At 39.0% G+C, this 26,622-nt stretch overlaps 3 protein-coding genes across 3 annotated transcripts; 2 read left to right on the top strand and 1 right to left on the bottom strand.

Moving 5' to 3' along the window:
- Nucleotides 1–1,059: 1,059 nt before the first annotated feature.
- Nucleotides 1,060–6,387, bottom strand: ppp2r3c (protein phosphatase 2, regulatory subunit B'', gamma). Its single transcript, XM_074692120.1, has 13 exons — nucleotides 6,207–6,387; nucleotides 5,932–6,056; nucleotides 5,000–5,104; nucleotides 4,785–4,897; nucleotides 4,223–4,320; nucleotides 3,956–4,026; nucleotides 3,740–3,872; nucleotides 2,961–3,016; nucleotides 2,675–2,750; nucleotides 2,453–2,589; nucleotides 2,167–2,304; nucleotides 1,692–1,751; nucleotides 1,060–1,607 (listed from the first exon to the last, which is right to left on the bottom strand). Exons 1-13 carry the CDS (start codon nucleotides 6,271–6,273, stop codon nucleotides 1,413–1,415), a joined length of 1,374 nt encoding a protein of 457 aa, XP_074548221.1. The 5' UTR covers nucleotides 6,274–6,387; the 3' UTR covers nucleotides 1,060–1,412.
- Nucleotides 6,388–6,965: 578 nt separating this feature from the next.
- Nucleotides 6,966–19,028, top strand: prorp (protein only RNase P catalytic subunit). Its single transcript, XM_074692115.1, has 10 exons — nucleotides 6,966–7,752; nucleotides 7,895–8,033; nucleotides 8,183–8,417; nucleotides 8,519–8,823; nucleotides 9,251–9,298; nucleotides 9,503–9,635; nucleotides 16,704–16,814; nucleotides 18,338–18,486; nucleotides 18,595–18,793; nucleotides 18,872–19,028. Exons 1-10 carry the CDS (start codon nucleotides 7,356–7,358, stop codon nucleotides 18,998–19,000), a joined length of 1,845 nt encoding a protein of 614 aa, XP_074548216.1. The 5' UTR covers nucleotides 6,966–7,355; the 3' UTR covers nucleotides 19,001–19,028.
- Nucleotides 19,029–19,856: 828 nt separating this feature from the next.
- psma6a (proteasome 20S subunit alpha 6a) lies at nucleotides 19,857–24,869 on the top strand. Its single transcript, XM_074691938.1, has 7 exons — nucleotides 19,857–20,073; nucleotides 21,322–21,416; nucleotides 21,576–21,657; nucleotides 21,949–22,104; nucleotides 22,414–22,592; nucleotides 22,763–22,857; nucleotides 24,038–24,869. Exons 1-7 carry the CDS (start codon nucleotides 19,998–20,000, stop codon nucleotides 24,093–24,095), a joined length of 741 nt encoding a protein of 246 aa, XP_074548039.1. The 5' UTR covers nucleotides 19,857–19,997; the 3' UTR covers nucleotides 24,096–24,869.
- Nucleotides 24,870–26,622: the final 1,753 nt, after the last annotated feature.

A 26,622-nucleotide genomic window follows, 5' to 3' on the forward strand; every position in this document is an offset into this window, starting at 1 on the left:
TGCGGACACTCTGCTTTAAGAGATGGAAATCCCCTAAAACATGGATGTCAAACTCGTGCCATGGAGGGCCAAAAGGCTACAGGTTTTCTTTGAACCAAAAACTCCACCAGCTGATTTCACTGATTAGTCCCTGCAAATCAGTGAAATCAGCTGGTGGAGTTTTTGATTAGAAAGAAAACCTGCAGCCTCTTGGTCCTCCATGGCACGAGTTTGAGATCCCTACCCTAAAACGTCCCAACAATAGACTCAGTAAACTGAATAACTCAATTAACTTATCCTGACAGAGCAGCAGGAGGTTCCAAGGCTGTCTGAATGACAAATAAGGGGCTTCATTTCCTGTGTAAACTCAGTTTCAGGTTACTTTTGCCTCCTCTCTTAAATAACTATGCCACTATATTATAGGAAGTGTGTCTGTTGACAGGTGGTGTTCAGAGCTTTTACCTCATAAAACGTGCCAGGGGAATCATTCATGTTAAATGTATAAAAAGGTCTAAACAGTGTTGTATGAGCTATTTAGTGTTTTTTCTTTGTTTTGTTTAGAATTTAGTTTAGTGTTTAGATTTTTACGATTTTTAAATCAATTAATTTTGATTTAATTATGATTACATTTTTTGTTAGAATTCCAGTAGTTTATCATTCCTTTAGTTTGGGTGTTTTGTTTGTTATTTGTTTAAGTTGGGCACGGTGGTACTATAGGTTATATAAGTAGGCGCACTGTAGGGACCAGCATGCACCTGGGTGGGCAAATGATTTTTTACCAGAGCGAGAGAGACACAGAGATTTTTCCTTTGTTCTGTGTTTGCTTGATTTCTGGTCAAATAAACCATGTTTTTGTAAAACTGGACATTCGTTCGGACCTTGCGTTTTTTCCCATCCGTGTACACCACAACCCACGGTGCAAGAGTGGCCTTTTGAGTCTTTTTATGAAAGAGTTTGTTTGAAACTTTTCGTTGCTTTTTTTGTGGACAAACGGCCACTACAAGTGTGTTAAAGGGACACAAAAAGTTCACAAAATCCTGAATAATCTACTGTTAAAAAGAAGAATCTTTTAATGGTTTGAAAGGTTTTATTTCAGTCATCAATTAATCAAATTTCAGCATCTGTTAATCAGACAGGAATGGAAAAGAGATATATTTACAAACAGTGAGAAAAGATCATATTAAATGTAAAAGGTCAATGGCAAAGTTGTAGTTTACGAGTTTTTTACAGGAACAATTTACAACAACCCTAAGATTTACACAAAGCACCAGGTCTGGCTACACAGCTTCAAAACAATCATTTCTTCCTCTGCTCTTCTTGAGGTATTTAAATGTGAACACTTTTCTCCAGCTTCGCCAGAGGAACACGAGTCAGCAGGAGGTTAACTCAGCTCACTTTAACCTTTCACAGCCAGGAGTGTCTCAAAATTCTCTTCAACTGTCTTCCAGGTCCGCTGTGTTGCTGCTGTCGTTATCGTTGGCAACCAGGACTTCTCTGTTCTCATAGGTCCAGAAACCGTTGAGGTCAATCAGGATGCTGGTAACAGTATCGCCCTGGCAACTGTTCACCAAGTCCTGGAGGGTGATCTTATACGGGTCTTTGGGCTTCACCATGTCAAAGATCTCATCCTGAGGAGAAAAAGGGAGATCATCATGTTTGGACAGGATTTCTGCAGCTATTCAATGGTTAAATTCAAAGTTTTTACACGGTACCTTGACATCCTGGAAAGAGACGGGCTCCTGACCGTGGATTTTCATCTGCTCCTGAATGGCCTAGAAAACAGGACACACCACAGTACCATGAAATAGTGGCTCAAAAACCATGTGAGCATATGTGTTTGTGTGTATGTTATGGTTTTATAAGAGTATTTCTACTTGTGCTGTTTACATAAAACAAGTGGATTGAGCTGTTTTATTTCAATCAAAAAGACTAAAAGGTTCCCAAAATATCGTTCAGATTGGTGAAAACTGTGACCTCGTGCTTTTCCTGGTTCCCCGCAAGACATGAGAGATTTAAATCTACCGTTTTTGTGCCGTAAAAATTCCTTCACTTTGGTCAGAACATGCCTTAGGATAGATGCTAGGTGTAGATAAAAAAAAAGTGACTGGCTAACACACTGCACCTTTGGGACACACACAATCCTTTGAGTAAAGTGGTGTGTTTGTGCGAGAAATGTAAAAGTGATACCCTGAAGAAGTAGTTGAGGGAGAAGACATTGAGGTATCCCTGGTTCTCCATGTCCAGAAGTTTAAAAATGTACTGTAACGCTGCCGGCTCCTTCCTGTTCTCCAACGCCAGCACAAAGTCTAAATATGTCTTATAGTCCTGAGGAAGAGGAGGAGAATGATGTGCACAGTCAGTGATACACTCTACATAAGCTGCTGAAGATTAACTTCAGGAGTTTGATTAAACATTAAAACTCAGACTAGAGAAACAGTTTCAGTCTGCTGCAGACAGTGTGAGTGGATTTTACCATTTCTCCATCATACGTCAGGCACTCCTGAAACACTCTGTCCAGGAAGACGGAGGTGAGCGTAGCTGTGCCGTAGCGTGAGAGCTCCTCTTTGCTCAGCATGCCGTTGTGATCTTTGTCCAGGTTGAGGTACTGACCTATAGATTCACAAAAACGTCACAAAGATGTCTGATGAAAACACGTGTGTTCGTGCACAGACAGAAACATGTTCTGATCTCTCACCATAGACTCTGAGAGCAGAGGGTGCTGAAAACCAGTTAGACTCCTGACTCTCTTTGGAGAGCTCTTCATCTCTCAGCTGGAAGCACAAAGAGCAAAGAAAAGAGAGTTAAACTCGAGAAGGCTGACATCTATTTGAAGAAAACGTGCAGCTGTTCCTGTATCATCTTTTCTAAACCGTTGGATGATCTGACAGTATTTTACAAATACACCTGCAGGGTATTTACTAACTGTGAAACTGAGTAAATATGATGTCAGAGAGGTGTAAGAAATGCAAGTGAAAAAATACCTCCAATAAGTCATCCAGGAAACTGCAGGCAAGGATATCCTGGATTTTTATCTTTCCTTAAAAAGAACAGAACAAAAAGACCTTAAAAAATAAGCTTTAATTTGCAGTCTGGCTTCATTAGAAAAGAAGAAAACTATGCATCTAACTAAAATGAAATATTAGAAAGTAGGTGAAGTGGACTCGATTTTTAACTTCTGGTAAACAGATATTCAGTCATATTTGTTTGAGTCAGTTTTTTGTTGGGAAAAGTCAATTCAAAGATCAGGCTTCCCTGTTCACATTTCTTTCATACCAATAAATTAAAAAGAACAGCGGCCATCATTCATGTTTCATTTAATTTAAATGACAGAAAATACAAACTAAAGCAAAATGAGGAAAGAGAAGTTGTGGGATGATAAAAAGGTAAAATCATTAAAAGTAAGAATAAATCAAAGGAAATGCAACATAGCAAGGACAGGGCTGCAGCGGTTTTGAAGCGTTGTGTTTTGAAACATGTAGGCCCGCAGTGTCATAGTGAAAAGCTCAGGTCAGTAAAGGGACATACTGAAGAAATAGAACGGATTTCAGTAACAATCAACACTGGATTGAAAATACAAACATAATGTGATGAGAACTCCTGTTGACTTAAAGGTTTAGAATTTTTGGACTAACCTCACAAAGCACATGTGCCCCTTGTTTAATAAAAACTTATTTACTCATTAGTTTTATCTGTATTCATTAACATGCCTCGTTTTGAGTTGAAGAGATGGGGGTACACGATGATTAGGGTTCAGTCTCACCTGTTCGGAGTGGGTCGAGGAAGAAGAAGAACTTGCGAACAGCTGTACAGACATAGAAAGAGTAAAACGACTTCTCCAATCCATCCAGCTGAGGGAGAGTGGGGATGAGCTCTAGGATGTAGTTCTCCAGATCCTAAATGAAACAATTCATATCAGAAATGGGAAAAGATTGTTTTGAACCTGGTTAAGAGTGAGGTTACTGATTGAAGTGCTCACCGATTCTCTGAGGTGGCCCTGTCCTGCAACGTCATACAGACTTAGACCAATCCGTGTCTGATGCAGCCACACTAGATGTACAGAGAGAATGAAGATGAGATATTCAAAAGGGGCAAAAATGAAAATTAGTGAATTGCAAATAGTTTCAGTAAGCGAGAGCAGGAGCTAGATTAGTTTATGTTAACATTTAAAAGTTACGAAAGTTGTTCAAATCAGAAGGTGATGCATGCTTTAAAAAATACTCAACAATAGAAAAAAAGGCTCAACCTTTTCTCATGACGTAGTTAAAGAACTGCATGATGGAGATCCTGCCATAAGGGTCGTTGTGCAGCAGCTTGGCGTACACTCTGGCTGTGAAGAATTTACTGAAGGAAAGAGACGGCATAACAGGAAAATACTGTCAACTTTCTGTGAAATTCTGTGTGAGACAGTTTACAAACCATTAGACATTTGTGATTGTGACTGAAAGTGATTCTTTTCCTTTTTATTCACCCTTTATTAACAACCTTGCAAAGATAAAAAGCTTATTCCAACATTCATACACTCATAACCTGACCTACTTTTGTGCCCGTTCAAAAGTTCATGAAGAGCACTCCAGGTGCAGTAAGATTAGATTTGTTTATAGCTTGACTGAATAAGCAGTTTTACTGTCAGCCATGACAAACAGATGCCAAGTGGAGATGAAGTCAGAGTTATGAGGGGTTTTTCCAGAATCATGATCAAGCATGACCTTTTATTACAAATACATCACTGATATAAAGAGGTCAAGAACAGGGGATTTCACCCAAACTGTGCATATGCCAGTAAACCTTTACTTCCTTTTACACACCTGCACTTTGGCCCAGCCTTCTCGCTCACTTGCAGGAAGGCTTCATAGCTGATCATGGCCTCCTCTCCGCTCACAGGAGGAACTTGATGCTTATCAAGCAGAAACCAAAGGTTCTACAGACAAGTCAAGAGGAAAAAATAAGATTACACCAGTAACTCATGCTTAAAGTTTTCATGATTGTGTCAGACAATTTTATGTCTGTGTGTGATTTTCACCTGGAGTTCTTCATTATCCAGCAGCTCTCTGCTCTTTCTCTGCAAAAAGACAGCCCTGGATTCTTCTCTCAGCTTCTGCAGCAAGATTTCATCCTCTGCTGGTAGCTACAGAACAACAGCATCAGCACCGTCATCAGCAGAGTGATTTTAATGGCACACTAAATTCATCATCGGTTAGCAGACCTTGATTCTCACTCTTCTCTCACTTAACAGTAACACAATGATAATCTTCATATGAACACAGACCTAGATCAGTGTTTTGGTAGGTAATTAATATTTTGGCCATTCAGATGATGCCAAAAATGCAGAAAAAAATCTTGGTATGTAACATTCAAAGGGTCATCACCACGGGAGCCAGCAGCAAACACAAGAATTGGGTGACGGTGTCTGAAAATGTTCAAGATCCTTAGTTCTTATTTTTTATAGTACTGTCTTGAGTAGCTCTGCCTGATCATTTTGGGAAAAATTAACACAAATACATCGATATCAATGCCAGCACAAAAGTCCTAATGGCAAATTTTTAATCCTGTCAAATTCATAAAGATCTCAAAAATCCTGTTTAGATTGAGTCTTGTGGAATTAAACACACTGCTATACTTCTGTACTCAGAAACAGGCTAATTCTGTGTCTACATGAATTTTAAAATAATGGATAGAGGTGAATCGGTAACATGTCACATTTATGTTATGTATGATGCATGCTGTGGTTAATACACGCCAGCCTAATACAAATAATGATGGTTTGACAGAAGGTGTGGTTGATTATTTGTTGATAAATGTGTGACAAATCATGTGACAGAGGCAGACCATAAGTACAGCAGTCATGTAAACAGTGATCTTACAAAGGGCAGACAGGGTGAAAACGAAGTGAAAATGATAAATGACACTGGGGACAATGTACATCTGAATAAAGTGAGTCATGTATGTAGTTACCCTGTAGTAAAACCGTGGGATGTTCTTGTAGGACTTGTCCCCGTCCCCTTTTCCTTTCCACTCAGTGTAATATTTAGTGAACAGCTCAGTTTCTTCTGCTTTCTTGTCCTCGTCGCTTCTATCATCTGTACAACATCAGTGACAGACAAAATCAACGAAGTTAAAACAAATCAAATGCTGATGATTATATTGAGTTAGCATCTAACGTTTGGTAGCTAAAAAAGTTAGCAAACGTTGCTCTGTGCAGTTAACATCAGTTAAACACCAGGTCTGACCTGTTTTCGAGGTTTCCAGTCTCTTTTTTAAAATATCCGACCAATGAGGCTGTTGTTCTGAAGCCATTTCTACTTAAAAGTGAATATAATGCATATGGATTTCTTTTGATTTCTAAAAGTACATAGCAGCTTGTGAAACAAACCCAAAACAGACTATCAAGTTCCCACTCAACAAGAAAACATTTCCTGGTTGGACATTTTTCATTTCAAAATAAAAGCATCATTTACGCGTTTTCAATTACACATTTTGACTTAAGTCCCAGATAGACAATTAAAACTATGTAAATACTGCGTTTTATATTATATCTCATAGCATATCATATATTTATTATATAGTCAATGGTTTTAGATGATGTGGCCTTGGATAGAGGTACATATTCGTCCAATCCCTTTTCTGTTTTCTCTTTCATATTTAATCTTTTGTTGTTGAGTTTTCTCTGTTGTATTCGTGTACTTTTTTGGTCCCATTTTGCACTTCAGGGCCACCTTGAACATCAAATAAAAGTACCATTAACTATTGATGTAATTGCCTCGTGGTCTAAAACAACCAGTTAAAGGGGCGAGGAACAAAGAGGAGGTTTTTTTTTTATTATTTTATTTCATTTTAATTTTATCATATCCCCCCGTATTTAAAATGACTATTCTTATTTGGGCTTTTACGTTGAACTAAATTTTAGTATCTTTAAACTGAATTTGTGTTTCCGGTTTGTCTCTGTTAATTTTAAGAAAATTGACGCTGGGGCAAACGTAGCTGTCAAATGTTGATGACGTCAGGCCTGCGACTCGAGTCATGCTGTGTTATGGGATATTTAGACTCTTTTTTTGCCATTTAGTTTTAACATGAAGGGAAACTGTGATCCGCATGTAAGGTGTTTCGATTTGCTACTGATTCCATACGAGAGCCACAGACATCTTTTCGTTTCTAGTGGAGTTTTAAAACTACAACGTTAGCTTGTTAGCCTATCTCCAGGTCACTGAAACATACATGTGACAGCAAGTGTAACTTTTTTTTTGGTATTTTAGTTTTATGATCAGTCTATATTTATGATGTCATGTAGGGAAAATTGCATATTTATAGCAGAAGGGTTGTGATTTTTCAATAGTTCATTAAAATTACATTTTCAAAGTCAAAAGCTTTAAAGTCCAAACATGGGCTCCACTCTGATACTGAAAGTGAGAATATTTCTGAAACCTTTGACACCTTTTCTTAACCAGGGGAAATTATATACACCAATAGCATCTTTGTCTAAGACATCACAGCTGCCTTTCTCAGTGCGCTCTTTGTGCACAAGAGATTCTGACCCAAACCCAAGGAACAGTGGGCAGGGGTTTGTGAGAAAAAGTGCCTTCAGAGGAAGGGATGAGGCATTTTGGGATGATGATGGGAAGGGGAAAGGTAAGGCTTTTACTGTCAGGCAGAAACCTGCCTTCCCCAAATCTGTGTTTGCTGCTGGGACAGCGAAGAGAACAGCAGAGATGTTGGAAAGGAAAACAGCTTTGGCATCTCAGGATGATGAGCCTGAAGAGAGGACAACTTTGAAAGCAGGTAGTTGCATAAATAGCACAGCTCATACAAGATGAGATTCATTTTTTTTTTAATCTTTTTAGGCATAGGGTACATGTTAAATACTTAAATGACACTGTAAGTAAATCAACATATCAATAACTGAAGTCAAAATGTTTCACAGAGAGGATGCAGCCTCCTGGCCGACCGCTGTCTGCTGCAGCATGGAGGAAGCTGAAGGAGGATAATGGAAATTCAGAACGCTTTGCCATCCAGATGATGCATACGCTCTTTAACTCTGGAGCACACCTGGATATTGCAAAGTAAGAAGAGGACATGTGTGTATGGCAGTATCATGTTTAGATTCATGGTTGATAGTAAGTTGTTATAATTAAAAGCTAATCAAATGGCTCTAAAGTCATTTAAAGAAATTGTGTGTGCTATGACTGTGTATTAAACCTTTCCATTGTAGATCCTTGCTGACTTTTGTAGCCATGGAAACAGGGACACTGTCATATGAGCTTCTACTACGGTACCTGACGCTGTGTGTGAGCGGAGGCCATGACAGCGAAGTGTATGATGTCTACGATATTATGCAGGGAAGTTTCCCCTCTCTGGAAACAGGAGCCTCCAGCCTCTTTATCAAGTCCTTCAGCCGCACAGAGAGGTGGAGGGAGGCTATCAACATCCTGCATGACCTCAAGAAGGTGAGAGGTGTTTTAAAATTGACTTCAAGCATTCACATCAAATATGTACCAAGCATGAAATCAATTCTTGATTATAATCTGTGTTTTCTTCTTACTAACAGGTCTTTGCCCCATCGCAACGTAACTATAGTGATGTAATCTCAGCAGCCATGTCGCATGGTGACAAAACCACTGCCTGGGCTCTTTATGAGGATTTACAGGAAAAGGGTCTGAGTCCAAACCAGGACATGTGGGACGCCCTGTTTAAGGGTGAGATGCAGACTCATGAAGACAAAGGAGAGCAGGCAGAGGCCATGTCTCAGTCTGAGATCCAGGAGAGGCTGCTGGGGATTCTGCTGTACATGAGGAACAACCAGATCTATCCACGCCAAAGCCTGGCCAGCAGCATCAAGTCCTGGTTTGAGAGGTATGAGAGCAGAAGATAAAGATGCTGAGGGACAGGGAACAAACTGGGCTGGAGTCATGCACTGATTGCTCCAGCAAAGTATCACACTTTAACAGTATGACAATAAGAGCCATGTAATCCAGCTGTGATTCTGCTTTACATACTGTACAGTAAGGGAAATACATGTTCCCAGTGCTGAAGAGTAATATATGACTAAGTAAAGAATGGCAAAGGTGTAAAAAGAAACACCCTCCTGATGAAATCTTCCCATAAATGGCTGGAGAAATAAATAAATAAATAAATTGGAGTGGAAATGTTAACTGTGTTTTAACTTCATGTGTTGTAATTAGATGGAACTTTAAAATCCATTTCTCTTTGTTGATCTAAACTTTAACTCATCACTTCCCATTCTCCCTCCTCTCCTCTCTGCTCTGATCTGTTTTTTCAGTCTCAAACAGGAGAAATGGACCGGGAGTTGGACCAGCAGCAGCCCAGAGTAAGACTGACACTGAACCTCAACATTGGTGTTTTCACTCATGTCAGTGCAGGGGACAAAATATTGAGTGTGTGTGTGTGTGTGTGTGTGTGTGTGTGTGTGTGTGTGTGTGTGTGTGTGTGTGTGTGTGTGTGTGTGTGTGTGTGTGTGTGTGTGTGTGTGTGTGTGTGTGTGTGTGTGTGTGTGTGTGTGTGTGTTTTTCAGTGGTGTGTGCAGGTGTTGTGGCTCTACGCTAGAGTCCATCCAGCTGACTGCTGAGGAGTACCATCAGCTCAAAGAAAGAGTGATGTCCGATGTCATTGAAGGGAGAGATGTTTTTAAGAAGACTACACCAGAGGTACCACACCCTCCAAACACACACATACACTCACACAAACTGACCAACTTTTCCCCCTAAAAATAAAGCAAATATAGTATTTATTGTAAAGGTTAAAGGAAACTTTAATAAACTAAGACTGAAAGAAATTTAACTCAAATTAAATCTGTTTGTGAATGAATCTGGAAAAACATGCTTCATGACATTTCTCGTAAATAACTCCTTACATGAGTAACTTAACCACGGTTTGTTCATTGAATAAGATCTTTTGTCATGTTGCTGTAAGATTTAGGACTTAATGAAAAGTTGTGCTAGTTATAGTTTACAGATTCACTAAGCACAGAGAGCACAGTGGTTGCCCAAAATGTGTTTATTTCTTGCTTTATGAAGATGTGAGAACTTCTACAGTGCATATGCAGGGTAAGATTTTATAGGGGTATGTTAAAGCAGCTCATCACAAAAAAGAAAACTGCATAAGACTCTGGCTTTGCGTAAAAATCTAATTATATAAAGTATGTAATGAAATCAAATAAATAAATAAATAAATAAACTCAAAAAGATTTGGCAAAAGCATCCTGAAAGCAGTTCACAAACTGGGCCTCTTTCATCACTGACATTTGCCATTTCCAAACCTCCATTCAACAAATAAACAACTACATATGATGTGAAATTGTGAAAATGAATAATTGTGGAACTGGAGAAAAAAGTTTCCTAAAATGTGTTAAGACCAGGGTCCACACAGCACAGGATTTGCTTTTCTGGATTGTTTTTATTCGTACCTTTTTTTTTGACGTATGATAAAAGTAATCCTTAATTTAAAGTTCATTTGATCCATGATTGAGTAAAATTATCTTTTAAGAGCATTAACATTTATGCAGAATATTGAGTTCAGTCTCACTCCCTTTACCTTCTGCTAGATGGCGTCATAAACACAGGCAGGCTGATATGAGGAGCGGCTTAGTGAACTCCAGGCTTTAAAAAGCTGCTTTCACTTGATGAGTGAGAGTCAAACAGTTTCTGTGCAGATCCCCAGTTCATGCAGTTTAAAGAGCTGCTTCAAGCCAAGCAACAGACAGTAATTCATTTTTTGTGACTGATATTACTGGTATAATTTGCCCGAGATGCAGGTGACCGATAGCGCTCAGTCGTCTGTCTCTTGACCTTTACTATGAAATTCTGATTTGGATGAGTCTGCGTGATGTGGTGTGGATAAAGCATTTCGACATTGGTGCTTCCAGCTATCCGCTGTTTTCACTTAATGTGCTTCCTACCTTAAAAATAATCATTCTTGATTTATTCAACTAACAAGCAAAACGAAAAGCAGAGGAGATATTATAAACCTATTTGACAAGAAAATCTCATCACTGTGTGTTAAATAAGATGCAAGCACCAACAGCTGTTTGGTTTAACTTTCCAAAAGATGGAACAGAGGAAAACAAGCCCTGCATGATATCACAGTGTAGCATTACAGAGCTATGGTACAGCCCTTTGTCACTGACACACACTGCTGGCCGTGCAGATATTTGCATACTAATGCATGCTCGTTGTCTTCTGAGAAAAGCTGTTTCCCCCTTCCTCTAGTTTTACCGTACGCGGTGGTCAAACGGCTTTGTGCATTGTGCAGAAATGTGTAACCTTTGACGTATATGGTGAAATTTAAATAATACACATCACATATTAGACAGAGAGTTCGTGTTAAGGCTCAGTGCATCAGTGAAAGTATCAGTCATGGAGCCACCTGTTCACTGCACTGACACGTTAAGCAGACGGGCTATCAGGATCTTTTTACCGGCACACAGGGCAGCACACACATACATGAAAAAGAAGACTACATGTAAACTGGATGCACCTTTTGTCAACAAAGCAGAGGGTCATCACCTCATTCTGCGTGCACACATGCATGTCTGTTTTGTTAGAGAGCCAGGGAGCTTGTAGTTTCATAGTAGCATCCACAAAAGGTTTAAAATGATGTAAAACAGAAACGTTGGCACATCTCAGCTAAGAATTATGTTTGTAATTTGTAATCCATTACTTTAATTATAAAAAACTTGTGTGTGTTTTCCGTTTTTTGGAAGCACGGGGGAGTTTGTCAGAGGAACAGTTAAATTTAGGGGAATTCCAGTCTGTGCAGCACCATGTGAATCTGGATTACGACTACCTCCCACCGAGGAGACAGACCAAGGAAGGCAGCCAGACATTTTAACTCGACTTTATTAATTCCCAGTTCAAGGCGAGTCATTACAAGGGCACGCAGAGGGCTTCAGACAGCAGTGATGAGACAGATGGAGGGAAAAGTGTGGAGGAAGAGAGGAAGGAAATGAACGCAGAGGAAGAAGAACTGTGTTTGACTATATGTAGTGATCACAACAAGCAGTGACACATGTTTCGTAGCGTTCAGGAGTCATAGTCTGAATTTTCAAATGCAAAAAGGATTAAAACAGATTTAAAAAAAAACTTTCCTGGTGATGAAAACCTGGTGAAATGTCTTTCTCTCACACGCTGTTTACAGAAAAGGTCAATTCTGATGCCGAAGATTTTACAAAGCGCTGTATTGTGCTGAAATCCAGAGCAGAGTTTTGACTTTATTTGAACACTTTAACTTGCAAAAGTTGGAACTCTGAGTGAGCTGTATTGTTAGTTAAGTTTACTAATAACTCTTTTTACAACACAGAATCAGAAGATTCATCAAAGACACAAAGTAATAAAAGTTGATCTCATGATTAGCTCTGTTTGAGATGTTGTTTAACTCTGTGGTTGACTGCACCGCTCTACAGAGACCTCAAAGGCGCCGTGTCACATGTCCTATACCGTCCTGTATTCTAGTTAAAGGCATGAAAAGACTTTGGAAAAAATCCTCCAAAATAAAAGCCTCTGTGTTTGAATCAGTAGAAATTCTGTTACTGGTGATATTCCGTTGTTTTCTAACGTTTGATGAACTTTGATGAAAACAAATGTTTCATAATTTTATCTGGTTTTGCTCTAAAGAACACAATATGTGATACAAATACAATATATGATACTAATACAGTATACGTAATAATAAATATTAAATCATGCTATTACGGCATTCTGTCTCTTGGATGAAGCTTGAAGAATCTGATCCAGAAATTGTATTTTTGTTCAGGTTAATTAGACCTAATTAATCAAACAACGAAAGTCAGACTGAAATAAATATAAATATTATAACTAACCGTTTAACTGTAACTGCACTGCAAAAAACTGAAATCTTATCAAGGTTTTGTCTTTTTCTAAGTAAAAACTGTCTACTTGATATGAGCCACTTTCAACTTATCAATCCAGAAAAATGTCTTGTTTCAAGTTATCAGAGTACAAAAATGAGGTTTGAATCGCTTGTAACCAGTAAAAAAATCTGCCAATGGAACAAGAGAAAATTGCTTGAAAATTTCCTTGAGACTAGAACAATGTCTTAATACAAGTAACTTTTCTCTTGTTTCATTGGTAGATTTTTTTTTTACTGGTTACAAGAAATTCAGACCTCATATTTATCTTTAAATAACTTTAAACAAGACATTTTTCTGGATTGGCCATGTGAATTTGGCTCATATTGAGTCTAAAAATAAATTTTCTACTGAAAATAAGACAAAAACACTTGATAAGATTTCAGTTTTTGCAGTGTGGATGGAACTAAAATGACTAGTATAAATAAATGAATAACTAAATAGAAAGTTTCTGTCAGATTGTTAAAATAAAACCACAGGGTGTGACTGTATCCTGTTTTCACTGGTGTTTGATCTCTTTGTGGTTTGTCTTTGTTCTTCATTGTTGCAGTGTTAGCGTAGTTTTTAGAGAGTAAAGTCTTGGTCTGAGTAACATGCTCATATGGCCATAAATGGCACATAATCCTATTTATGCAGGTGCAGATGTGTCTGCCTGTGTGTGTGTTTGTGTGTGTGTGTGTGTGTGTGTGTGTGTGTGTGTGTGTGTGTGTGTGTGTGTGTGTGTGTGTGTGTGTGTTTGTTTTGAGCAGTCATATAATCCACAGCAGCACAATGAGCTGGCTTCACATATCAGCTCTGGAAAGTCCCCGGATAATTATACTGGACTTTCTCTGTCTCTATGTTTCTCTGCCTGCTCCTCTCACTCTAAACTTCTTTTTCTTCTTCCTCTCCATCTGTTTTTTTTAATATATATATACATACTTTTTTAAGCATGTGATTCAAACCTGCATCTTTTGTTGTAGATTTGATTTTCATGAACACGTTTGTTGAATTCTACGGCAGACAATGGAGCATGGGCAGAACATCTAATCTAGTGCACAGTCTCATCAGAGGAGGAATATTACAGCGTATTTACATTTTCATTCTCATATTTTGACTGTGAGCCTGTAACGCAGAACACACAGTCAAGTTTTTAGTCCAGGGGAATTCACAGCAACCTATTTCCATACTGCCGCTCCCTAAAAGTGAAAGTACCAACAGTTCACATGCGACAGGCCTGTTGTGTGCTTCAGCACTGCTTTCACCCCGTTATTTTAAAGAGATTTAACTTTGTTTTGACCTGTTTTTATCTGGAATGTCACCAAAATTGAGCAAAGGAGGACTTGCAAATCTAAATATATTACATAAGAGTCAAATTATTAGGTACTTAAATCAGGGTTTAGACTCTTTAAGAGTTTTTTTTTTTTTTACATGTAACTTATTTATGTGCATTGGCTCATTTTGAGGGAATGTGTCTGAGTATGAGGCTGAAAATAAACAAATTGAGGACAGTACAGCAGATCATGTGCTGATTGTTACAGACAACAATTCAAAGTCTTCTTCTTTCTACCAGGAAGAGAAAAAAACTCAAATCCTCTATATCACGTCTGTGAGCTATAAACCCTATGACTGGGTCAAGCAGCCAGCTGGCGCTCTCTCAGTTCAGTGACAAGAAGGAAAAGCAAGGGTAGACTTATTACTGGCAGGCCTGTGATCAGTGAGTGAGAAGAGCAGCCAACCATCAGACCCATCAACTCATAGGAGGAGTGGAGACATACTTCGAGACCACAATGAGGAACAAGACCCTGAACCTGTTGTTGGACAGTTCTGCTAAATTTTCTGCGCATTTGAAGCCCCGTGCATGATTAGTCAGATATCCGATAAGTCAGCAACTCAGTTTGTCACCGTGACTGAAAGGGAGAAGTTTTCCGATTCATCCAAATGCAATTTGATTCATTACCAGAGCTGTTTTTCAGAAACATTAATGGCAGCGAAACTGCTCAGTTTCAGCAAGATGATGCTCTGACAAGGGGACGTCATAGACCCGTTTGATGAGGAAAAAATTTTAAAAAAGAGTATTGGTAAAGTGGGTTGAATTTTCCTGTCAAAGAAAAAGCAGAGGGTATTTTTGTGAGCCTTTGTTATAGGTGGAATTAGTGAAATTTGGTTTCTCGTATTCCGTCTATTTTGAGAAAAAGATACCTTCAAGCCCAATTTAGACGTTTTTAAGAGCTTTTGTTATATCTATATATATAACACAGTGCATTGACAGCACCTTATATAAAAGGAACCAGAAAGTGGTCTTTGTGCAGCACGCCTAATTTACACAAGTATTTATGATCAGTACAGCAGAAATTCCATTTCACACCCAGTGACTGGCAGGAGAGACCGCCACCAATAACCATTAAAGACCAAGTGCACACGTGCTGATTCCTTCTGTTGCTTGTACAATAAATGTGTCGTGTCGCTTTTTTTTAATTTATCTATTTTTTGCTTTTTAAAGGAGCTGTGAGGAGTTTTTTGTGATCTTGAAAAAGTCTAATTTCCACATGTATGCCTGATTGTAATCCACGACTCAAAATGAGATTATCAGCACCAAAATGGGTTATTCCCAAATGCTACGTCTTAGCTTCTTGACCATGTTGGGCAGGACCAGATTGACAACACCATGCTAGCTGACAAAGTTTAGTAGTGAGAAGAGAGACCTGTGTTTTTCTCTGCTGGAAACGATTCCTGTGATTAATTTTGTAGTGATGGTGGGCACTGGAGCCTAACTATCAGACAGAAAAAGGACAGAAGAGAAGAAGAAAGATAAACGGTCAAGAGCCAAGCTGTTTGTGCTAATGTTGATTCCAACCCACAGTCAGCAGTTATTCTGCAGTGGTCTGTTCAAACTTGAGAGTCTATCAATAAAATGAAGAGTGAGGTTACATTAGCTCTGATTGGTAGATGACTAGCAGAACATAGCTAACCAAGATTCACAAATGTTACACACTACAGACGTGTCTTAGAGCACCGAGCTGTCAGTAAGGCTAAATACGTCCGGCTATTAAACTAAGGTATAAACTTACAACGTTTTCTTGTCACGTTTCAAACAACAGCGCTATGTTACAGCACTCGTCACGTTGTGATCCATCAAAAGATGTCTTGAACAAAGTAAAGTAGAGAAGAAAATCTGATTTCCATTAATTTCCCAAAAAAACAATCCCCATGTTAAGAGTCATGTCATCAAGACAGCATGCAAGTGACTCTGGGCCAAAGGTGTCGCTGCAGTCCAATTCAAACAAATAATCCTTGCAGTACCTTTTAAGAGAGAACAAAGAGATGTCAATTATTAATGTTATTTAACCACTCTATTTTATAATTATCTAAAAACACTTCTCAGGAGCTGTAAATGCTGTGAAGTGTTTCCCTTGCAGGTCATTTCTTCATCACAGTCAGAACTTTGAAATTCCTGTCAGCCTCAGATGTCTCATGCTTAGTCAGTAGTTTATTGTGAGAAATATAAAACCTTAATTCAAATCAATCACGTGTTAGCATCTACATTGTAAACATGTTAGCATATTTGTGTCACTGATTAGCTCAAAGCTACAGTGTGCTGAAGCACAACATACAGAAGTGCTGACAGGACATTACACTCAGTTTTGTGTGCATAGAGTAGATGCAGGTGTTAATGTGAATTATGGAGTTATTGATTTGTAGACTGAAAAAACAGGAAGTGTCGATACAGCACAACCTTGTGGTATAACTGGATTAACTTCATCTGTGTTTGTTAATCTGAATCTTCACTGTCCTGTGTTTTCTTTCTACATATTAATCTCAGTCTCTCTTTATGTTTGACTTCTTGTTCTCTGTTAATGTGTTTGATCAGGAGTTGGAGCGGTTCAAGGCATTTGTGAAGAAGAAAGCAGCTTTTGATGTGGTCGTGGATGGGCTGAACATAGCAAATCTCCACAAAGACAGAAGAAGGTTGTCAGAGACGGTGAGGAAGTTTCTGATTTTCATCTCATCAAACACAGCTGTTGAAGAAATGATTCTGGGCTTTGACTGTGTGTTCTCACCTAAATGTCTTGTAACTGAGGGTTTTTTTGGTAAGTCGCGTTATGACTGTGACGTGTCTTCATGATAAGCCAGTAGCTGATTATGACAACACCTAGCCCACTCGTTTGCCCACATCTGTGTTAGTCAGGAAGTCCACGTGTGTGTCTGTCTGCTATCTGTCTCTCTTTGCCTCTGCACTGAAATAAGTCACATCTTTTTCAGCTGTTCTATGACTACGAGACAAAGGAAAGTACAGACAAACCTATTTACCTATCTACTCATCTAGGTTATAGAGATTCCACATACAATATTAAAATCTATGCAAAAACAAAGGATATTTTCATCAAGGATTAGAGACAGATGATTTTATTCAAATGTCTGTTAGAAGAAAATAAAGGTCAGCGTCTCAGCGGTTTAAAAAAAAAATACCCGTTGAATGTTTGTTGAAAAACGAAACAGTAGTGTTGTAAACTTTATGAGGCTGTTTAGAGTCCAGGGGCCTCAGTGCTAAAGTTAAAACAATGGTGAACATGAGCTTACACTCATCATGCTGGACATCATGTTAGCATTAACTGATTAGTATTCAACACAGAGCACAGCAGAGGTGGATCTGTTTGTCCTTAAATCTGCAGGGTTTGGTTATAAACTGAAATTTTAATCCGACAAATCAAATTCACAGATTAACCAATCCCAGTACTGTTAGTCTATAACTATGTTTGAGGTGTGCATCAACTTTCATGGTAATCCTTTCAGTGAAATTTGAGACTTAAAACTGTTATTGTTTGAGTAATCTGAAGTAGATTACTTCATGGTGTTGACCACATATGTCTAAACCAATCTTAGCTGCAGTCTGTGGTTAGATACACTTCAGTCTTGACCAAAGTCTGACAGATAGGCGATAACAACATCTCACTGGCTTTTTCATACTTCTCAGATGCATGACAGCTTCACAAAAAGACAAAACTAACTACTTTTTTTCTCAGATTATTTCACATCACAGTTTCAAACTTCAACTATTCAGATTGTGAGTTTTGTTATTGATGCAGTTTATTATCTAGATGTTTTAAGTGAACCAATAAATGAACCTATTAATGACATTCTCAAACAACATCATTGCATGACCCACTCAGAAACAGTAAACATGAGAATTACAGACAATAAAAACCCAAATGATGTTCGTCAACAAGTTGGTTGGATACATTAAACAGTATACCTCTAAAGTTTGTGTTATTTACACATGGTAACACCTTACCACACACCAAAACACCACATAACTCATTTTTACAGACTGTAACACTGATCACACTGACAGTGTGAAGTTTTCATAGTAGTTGACCTGTAAGGTGAGGTTTTGATATGAAGAATGATACTCTGTAACGTCATTGCGATACAAATCTGTTTTATTACAGATTCTGATGTTTAATTTTAACATAGGTTTTCTGTGAATGTGTTTGTGTGTTTCAGTTGTTGGCAGTGGTGTCAGAGCTGAAGCATCAGGGCCTGAATGTTCTGGTACTGGGAAGGAAACACATGCTGCGACCCTCCACATCCTGGGACAGGCACCACATGGACCGTATCAGGCAGCAAGCTCACTGCTTCTTCACCGACAACATGTGAGCAGCAACAGTTTTTCTCTGGAAATGGCTCCAGTTTTACTGTGTTTTTCTAATGTGTGGTGAGTAATTGTGTACCTAAGCTCACCTCTCTGCTCTTAATGCCAGCTCTGAGGATGACCCCTTCCTGCTGTACGCCACCTTGCACTCCGGGGACCACTGTAAGTTTGTGAGCAGGGATCTCATGAGGGACCACAAAGCCTGCCTGCCAGATGGAGTCTCCAGGCGGCTGTTCTTCAAATGGCAGAGAGGCCACCAGCTGGTAGTGGATGGACCTGTTGTACTCGGCAGAAGGGTTCGTTTTCAGGTGAGGACAAAAGGTGAGGATAATGAGGCAATCATGAAGAAAAAATGCCATATAACTGTTTTTGTGTCTGAATTTCAGAGTGTTCTCAGCTATGACACCATCGTACAGAATTCAGCTGATTCGTGGCATCTCCCCTTTGATGACACAGAGGACAGGAGCACCCATGAAGTACCACAAAGATGGCTCTGCCTAACCAAAAACATTTGAGGCTCATGTACTTTGATTACAAACTTGGACTTGTAAATAAAAAGAAACATTTCCTACAAAAACTAGTGGTCTGCATTATTTTATAGCACTTTGATTGTACTGTTACTGTTTTCTAAATCTCAAACTATCAGGCAAACATATGAGTCACATATCAAATAGCTTCAAAGTAAAATAAGTTGACATAACTTTACAGAAAAAAAATAAAATATATGATACTTCTGCAAAATTGGCAGGATGGTTAGGACAAACAAACTTCTAGAGAAAGTTATAGCAATAAGTAGAAGAAAGTTAAACTGAACAGGTACAAGGTTGATGCATAAACTGTATACTTCATCAGTTGAAAGTTGATAGCTGGTGGGTGATAGCTGGCTGATGTCAAGTTTCTTCATTTGCGATATGAAGTATTTACATTAGATAACAATACAGCATGGCAGTATTTACAAAGTCACCACACTGAATGGAGCAGACCGAGCGAATTTGCTGTTTGCCAAAACTTCACTGTAAGACATTGATAGCACTAATAAAATGGCAGAGTGTAGGATACGTCCTTTTGTATTGGACCCCGAGTCAGAACAATACAAAAATGAGTTAAATTTGATATAAATACATAAATAAATAGAACTAAGCAAAGGAATCAGTAAGAATAGCTATTAGATTTCAGTGTGGAAATCTTGTAAGTAATTGTACAGCTTTCTGTTTTTGTTTCTTTCGTTATTTTCAGTGATGAATGATCTAAAATTAATTCCAAAAATGGGGAAGTCCAGGGTCCCAGTTTAAAGAAATACATGTTTAACGTTATTTATAACCATTCATAGACGTCAGTTGAGGATGATGGGAAGTTGTATGAAATGAAAACTCGCGAGTCTGACCCGGAAAAAGAAAGCTGTAGTCTGAAACGTCACATCCGGGTAACGTTCTCTGTCATGTTTTGCTTCTGCTGTGTCTGATTTTAGTTTCATATTCACTTTAGTATTTACCTCGGATATCTCCTGCCGTCATGTCTCGAGGGTCAAGTGCAGGATTTGACCGTCATATCACCATCTTTTCCCCGGAAGGAAGACTTTACCAAGTCGGTAAGTAAAGAAAGAGCAGAGAAACTCTCAACCTGCTCTGTCATCACAGGCTAACATTAGCTCAGAGCTCATTCATTGTTTGGTAACATTCAGAAAAAAACTCCGCTTTAGTGTTAAATAACGAGACCAGAATTACTAAATATGTTTTACCATTTATAATAAAATTTGCTCAAGTTAGAGTTAACTTACTAGTTTGAGTTATTTTGTTTTGTTATGCTAGCATGCTTAGCTAGGCATGTTAGCTGCTGAATGCTAGTCAAAGTTGGTTCAAACTGTAGAGCTTAAAACTTTATCATCCCACACGAGTTATCATTAGGTTATATTCAACATCTTCCATCAAAAACAAGCACATTTTGGTGAAAAATTATGGGGGAAAAATGTTTTTTTCCCAGATATTTTTTTTCAATTCTGTAAAGTCATGCAATTCTTTGAGGACTTTAATGACGTAGTGATTTTACAAAGTATGGCACATTATCACTGCCCAAGTGGTACAGATCCTTCCTCCTGTTTATCACTAAAATTCTTATTAGGGTTTACAGTAGCAGTTACATGTCTAACCTTTTACAGGATTTCTACAGAAACACTGCATTGTTATTGTAGTATTTTCCAGTTTATAGAGTTTTGCTGCTTTTTTAGCTGACCTGAGTACTTACACTGCAGTTCATTGCACGATGCACTAACATCCTTAACCTAAGTCAAGGATCTTGATCATTATTCTTTAAGTGTTTATGATCACAAGGATGCAGAATAGTTGTATCTGGTCAGTATCTAAAATGCCAATATTTTCATAATCATTTTGCCCAACACACTAATGAAGCACATCATTATTGCAGAGGCAAGCTTCTTCTGACACTTTTCTCAGAGAGAGCGGAAAAAAAATAGATTTTTTATGTTAAATTCTTTAACCATTGGGTGGTCCTGCTTTATGTTTTAACTTTGTTAGATGAGTGAGGTAGAGGCTAATGCATCACCACAGTGACGATAAAGAATAGTGGATTTTCTCTCTTTTGATGAGCCGATGATCAGCTTTTTAGGTTTACCGAATCTGTGCTGACAAAATTGTGCACTCCTATATTTTTCTATTTTCATCCATACAGTCTAAACATCTTAAAAGACGTTTAATTCTTGTTTACCTGAGCTAAAAAGTGATCTCAGTTGACCCCAAAAAGAAAATATAACCACAGTGTTTTAAAATTAGAATGAACACTTTTGGCTAATGACTCCATTTTTCCTTCTATCTGTCTTCAGAGTATGCTTTCAAAGCCATCAACCAAGGCGGACTGACATCTGTGGCGGTCAGAGGGAAAGACTGTGTTGTGGTCGTCACACAAAAGAAAGTCCCGGTCAGTATACATTTCATACTCTGGAAAGATTACTTTGGTGTCTTTCCAAAGCATGTGGTCACCCTCCGCTGCTGTCATTATGGTTGTTGCATTACTGGTGGAGTAGATGGTGTGTACATTTCGCTGTTGACATTGTCTTTGTCTTGTGCTTTTTCCCAGGACAAGCTGTTGGATGCTCTGACTGTCACACATCTGTTTAGAATTACCGAGAACATTGGCTGTGTTATGACTGGCATGACTGGTAAGCTGTGTCGTGTATATTTGATGATCTGATGTATCACTCAAACCCAAACTTTAAGCAGTCCCCAACAAATTCCCATGACCTATCCTGTTTGCCTAAATCTGTAACCATTGTTTTACTTTGGGCTTAAAAAAAGTCTTGATCTTTCTCTTTGTGCCTTTGTTGCCTCGTAGAATCACTGAAACAAAAAAAACACATTTCAATTAGAAATACAAAAATAAGCAGAATGACTGAGATACTTGTTGAGTTGTTTCAAAATAAACATTTATAAAATGTCTTTGTTGTCCCCAGCTGATAGCAGGTCTCAGGTGCAGAGGGCGCGGTATGAAGCTGCCAACTGGATGTATAAGTATGGCTATGAGATCCCTGTGGACATGCTGTGCAAACGCATGGCAGATATCTCCCAGGTCTACACCCAGAACGCTGAGATGAGGCCGCTCGGCTGCTGTGAGTAATGTGCTTTACTGTTTTGTGTACCAGAAAAAAATTCCCAATCACTGTTTGTTATTTTGGGTTTCAAACAAAACCAACCTGTTATTCATGTAACAAAGCTTTGATGCCCTCATTGAGAAGGCAGGACAAAGATAGAGTGGGAAGCTGGGGGAAGATGTTTTGGTATGCAGGGGGTCAGAGCGTTCTTGTTTTGAAATTGTGCTTCATTACATTTTAATTTGAACTTTATTTGGAACTCCAGCATAAAAGATCAGCTGTTTGTTCGTACTGCTCATTTCCCTCTGGTTGTGCGTCCTCCTCCAGGTATGATGGTGATTGGATTGGATGAAGAGTTGGGTCCTCAGCTTTACAAGTGTGACCCAGCCGGCTACTACTGTGGCTTTAAGGCCACAGCAGCAGGAGTCAAACAGACTGAGGCAACCAGCTTCTTAGAGAAGAAAGTGAAGAAGAAGCTTGATTGGACCTATGAGCAGACTATTGAGGTAAGACCATTTCTATGCACATGCACATCACCCACTGTGTACCCAAAGAGTGTTAGGAAGCTCTTTGTGCTCAGCGTAGTACACTGTGAGTCATAGATTATTTGATACTGTCTTTTTCTGCCTCCAAGTGCATCAACATTTTGGTTTAACTTCCCTCTTCTCTCAAACAGACGGCGATCTCGTGCCTGTCAACCGTTCTGTCCATCGACTTCAAGCCCTCAGAGCTGGAGGTGGGAGTCATCACTACACAGGAACCTAAATTCAAGTAAGAACTTTATAAATCACAACTTTTATAGCATTCTGACATGGATATGAGATTTCATATTAGTGTTTTGGCAGCCAGAACAAAATTTTGTAAATGGATCCTTTTCAAGTGGATTGTGCACCTAACTATTTTAACATTTAGAATCAGATTTTTTGCGAATTAGTTTTTACATTACAAGGAATTTGTCTTGGTCAGTTGGTGAAAAATAGTTAAAAACAAAAAACAACTAGCATAGATAATAATAATAATATTAAAGGGGACATATCATGCTTGTTTCTCCTTTTCACTATGCCAGACTTGGATGCCTGTAAAGCATTTCTGCCCTCAGTACAAGTCATTTAGTTCCTTCATTGCCCCACAATAGCGTTCTCAATATCCTCAGTTTAGGCCATTCTGAAGATCTCGTTGAAACGCTCCGTTTCCAGAATGACCTCCAGTAACCTCGCAACATCACACCCCTTGCTCTGATTGGTCAGTTCTATCAGAGGGGCGGAGGGGGTAGAGCCAGGGGGCGGTTCTTGCAGCATGGCAGTATTTACAAAATCGCCAAATTGGATGGAGCAGACCGAGCAAGTTTGCTGTTTGCCAAAACTTCACCATAAGGCATTGATAGCACTAATAAAATGGCAGAGTGTAGGATACGTCCTTTTGTATTGGACCCCGAGTCAGACCCGGACGGTTCTGCAGCTTAGGAGGAAGAAAATCCACCTCGACACAGATCATCTCAGGATGCTTCAGTGTGGTGAGTCAAACCGGTACTGTAACATGTATAGTTTATACGTTGATACGTCTATACTCGGCTCTTGGTGGGTGTATCCCTCGGTGGCGGTTGTGTGACTAACTGACATCACAGAGGAGGAGCTGCTTTATCAGATTACTCCAATAAAAAGAAAGGATCCTCGTGTCGTCACAACGGTCGAAATCTCGAAGCCAAATGGCAATGACCTATTTTTAGAGGCATCAAATCTCGTTCTAGGATATCAGAAAAAATACAATATCTCATTTTTTGAAAATTCCGGGGGTGAAAGGTCTTGTTTTCACATTTATTATATTATATGTAAGTATTAAATCAGGGATCAGCATGATATGTCCCCTTTAAGAACATACACTCAGATCTGTGTTTAAGGACCATAAAATGTATGAAAGTGATGAAACTCAATGGCTGCTCTTGTGTTTTCAGGATTCTGACAGAGGCAGAGATTGATACTCATCTTGTGGCTTTGTCTGAGAGAGAGTGAAGAAAGTTGGCCGACGTGATGTTGAAAGAATGATAAACTACAACACAAGTATCCCCCCTTCCCCCTGTCCTGCAGTTGGGTCTCCCTCAGAGAGACCTCAAAGGACTTGGTATCAAATACCAGAACCAAAACATGAACAGTGAAAATGATTGGGTCCCTTTTACCAGGCGACTCTGGCTCTTACCACTCATCCATCCTCTGTGGTCACAGCCAGGATCTGACTGGATGCCATTAGCCCATCTTGGCCCCTTGTGCTGTTGAGGGAGATGCTGGACATTCAGAGCAACAATATACACATCAGTCTAACGTGCTCCTGGGTTACAGTACCATCATAGATGGAGCTCAACTACAGCACAGATCCTCTCTGTACCTCTGTCTCAGTACGGACTCTGTGGTCCTGCAGCTTCTTGAGTCACTGTATTTCAACAGTGCTTCCACTCTCTACTCAGGGCTGCTACGGCGCGTACCTCTCATTTTAATTTTCTACTTTAAAGCCCTCTCCCACGTCTGTGATTCAGGGTCGTGTCACGCTCTGGTCTACTTTGTGAGATCTCCAAGCAGCAATGGAGGGAATTCTACTATTACGACAGACACCACTGTTATTAATGTACTCCTGTGGAAGTCAGCTCAGGTCAACATCAATAAGGAGTCTCTAAACTTTTACTTTCCTCCCTGTGTGTTGGGGTCCTCTTCCTCTCTGCAGCTGCTGTAAATAACTGCACTTCTATTAAACACAATGTTTTTATCCAACACTAACGTCCCTGTGTTTGACTTTTCTTCCATGTGGTTGTGTTTTTGTTGGTGTTTTGGTGCAAGTATTCCTGCTACTCTTTAATATGACGTTTTGTTGAGTCAGTGCTGAAATATGAATCAGTGAGATAACTCCAAAGAAAATCCTCAGCTACAGTTTCCAGTTATCTTTGTTGTTGATGTAAGAAATTTTGTATACTCTTATTTAGGGTTGCAAAGGGGTGAAAAGTTTCTGTTGAATTTCAGCAAAGTTTCCTGATAATTTCCATTGGAATTTTAGCTCAGGACTATTGGAAATTATCAATTTAGATTATCTTTTCTAAAAATTCATGGGAAACAGTGAATCAGAAGTTTTCAAGTTTTTTTTTTTTGTCAGTTTGAATGTGGTTTCCAAAAATGATCTTGGTTGAAACAACGTGACTGAATGCTAAGTCAACTGTATCCCCTGAATCACGTGAGCAAACAACCATATTTCTGGATCTGGAGTCTAGAGGACCTGTCAAGGTAAGGTTTGATGATCATACGAAGTCAAATATATTTGATGGTGTGGTTTAAGTTAAAGTCATAGACACATGTATGTGGTGCTCCATGTGCTTCCCCTCGTGCAGGTGGCCTGTGGCCTCTTTCCCACATGTCACTCCCCACTCCTGCCTGTTTCCTGTTCTATCCACTCCCCCTCCAGTTAGACTCAGTTAGGGACAAATCCTGAAAATTCATCTATAAAGTAACTTAAAAAACTCATAGTTAATAGATTATTGTTCAGTGCTGATTTTGTACATATTAGTCTTAATGTAAATATGTAAATAGTTTCCTTTTCTATACTCCTTCAAATTTCTAATTTCATATTCTTATTCTATTTCTTATAGGTATTGTATTTATTACACTTTTCGGTGAGGTGCTGTAACGAAAAAAAAAAAACTTCCATGGGGATCAATAAAAGAATATTCTATTCTATTCTATTCTATTCTATTCTATTCTATTCTATTCTATTCTATTCTATTCTATTCTATTCTATTCTAAAGATATCACATAAGACATGTTTGCATTCATATTTGTATAACAAACCAAACTGTTGAATATTGAGACATGTTCATGACCAGATAAACACACTAATTCCCATTAATTTCCCTAAATTCCCATGGAAGGTTTCCAAATTTGAAGATTTCTGGAATTTTGTAACCCAACTCCTAGTCTTCACACCCACCACAAACTGTTCACCCTGTTAGCCTCTGGAAAGAAGATCTGCAACAGCTTTGTCCTCTGGGCCATCAGACTGTTAAACACTGTACTACAGACAATACTCACAGTAACTGGACATAAATGCACCACGGCTGGTTACTCATTCTGTTCATTCTGTAAATATTCACTGCTGCAACACACACTTCACTGTTATTTTTATTCTGCTCAGTATAAATAAACTACTGCTGCATATTTATTTATTATTGTACATTCCACTGCTGTTGCACTTTCCATTACCAGTCACCATCTATATTTAGTTCATTTTTCATTGCTAATGTCCACTCTGCTGCTGTTTTCTCACCAGCCTCCACAGCTGCTCTGCTGCCACTACTGCTACGGTGTTTGACTGCAGCTTACTATCAGCTGCTGCACCTCACCTAAACCATTGCACTGTGTCATTTTTTTGCACCATGATACAGATGAAGGTAGTTTGTGACCTACAGCCCTCCTAATGAGCCTCTCACTCAGCTCACCTGTCCCCAATGTTCCCAGCTGGTGCTCACCAGCCTGGGTAGTCTATAATACAAGGCTCTTTCCC

The sequence above is a fragment of the Halichoeres trimaculatus genome, unplaced genomic scaffold (assembly GCF_033239565.1).
Source record: "Halichoeres trimaculatus isolate MK-OKI-2021-1 unplaced genomic scaffold, fHalTri1.1 fHalTri1_scaffold_17, whole genome shotgun sequence".
Lineage (NCBI taxonomy): Eukaryota > Metazoa > Chordata > Actinopteri > Labriformes > Labridae > Halichoeres > Halichoeres trimaculatus.

What these genes read in the sequence shown, in the direction of transcription:
- ppp2r3c (XM_074692120.1), bottom strand. Translation starts at nt 6,273, where the DNA reads ATGGCTTCAGAACAACAGCCTCATTGGTCGGATATTTTAAAAAAGAGA. An exon ending in TGGATAATGAAGAACTCCAG is followed by an intron (nt 4,898 to 4,999) that starts GTGAAAATCACA and finishes ACTTGTCTGTAG; the next exon opens with AACCTTTGGTTTCTGCTTGA. An exon ending in CCCTCAACTACTTCTTCAGG is followed by an intron (nt 1,752 to 2,166) that starts GTATCACTTTTA and finishes CCTGTTTTCTAG; the next exon opens with GCCATTCAGGAGCAGATGAA.
- prorp (XM_074692115.1), top strand. Translation starts at nt 7,356, where the DNA reads ATGGGCTCCACTCTGATACTGAAAGTGAGAATATTTCTGAAACCTTTG. An exon ending in TGGACCAGCAGCAGCCCAGA is followed by an intron (nt 9,299 to 9,502) that starts GTAAGACTGACA and finishes TGTGTTTTTCAG; the next exon opens with TGGTGTGTGCAGGTGTTGTG. An exon ending in TTAAGAAGACTACACCAGAG is followed by an intron (nt 9,636 to 16,703) that starts GTACCACACCCT and finishes GTGTTTGATCAG; the next exon opens with GAGTTGGAGCGGTTCAAGGC.
- psma6a (XM_074691938.1), top strand. Translation starts at nt 19,998, where the DNA reads ATGTCTCGAGGGTCAAGTGCAGGATTTGACCGTCATATCACCATCTTT. An exon ending in AGGAAGACTTTACCAAGTCG is followed by an intron (nt 20,074 to 21,321) that starts GTAAGTAAAGAA and finishes ATCTGTCTTCAG; the next exon opens with AGTATGCTTTCAAAGCCATC. An exon ending in TCACACAAAAGAAAGTCCCG is followed by an intron (nt 21,417 to 21,575) that starts GTCAGTATACAT and finishes GCTTTTTCCCAG; the next exon opens with GACAAGCTGTTGGATGCTCT.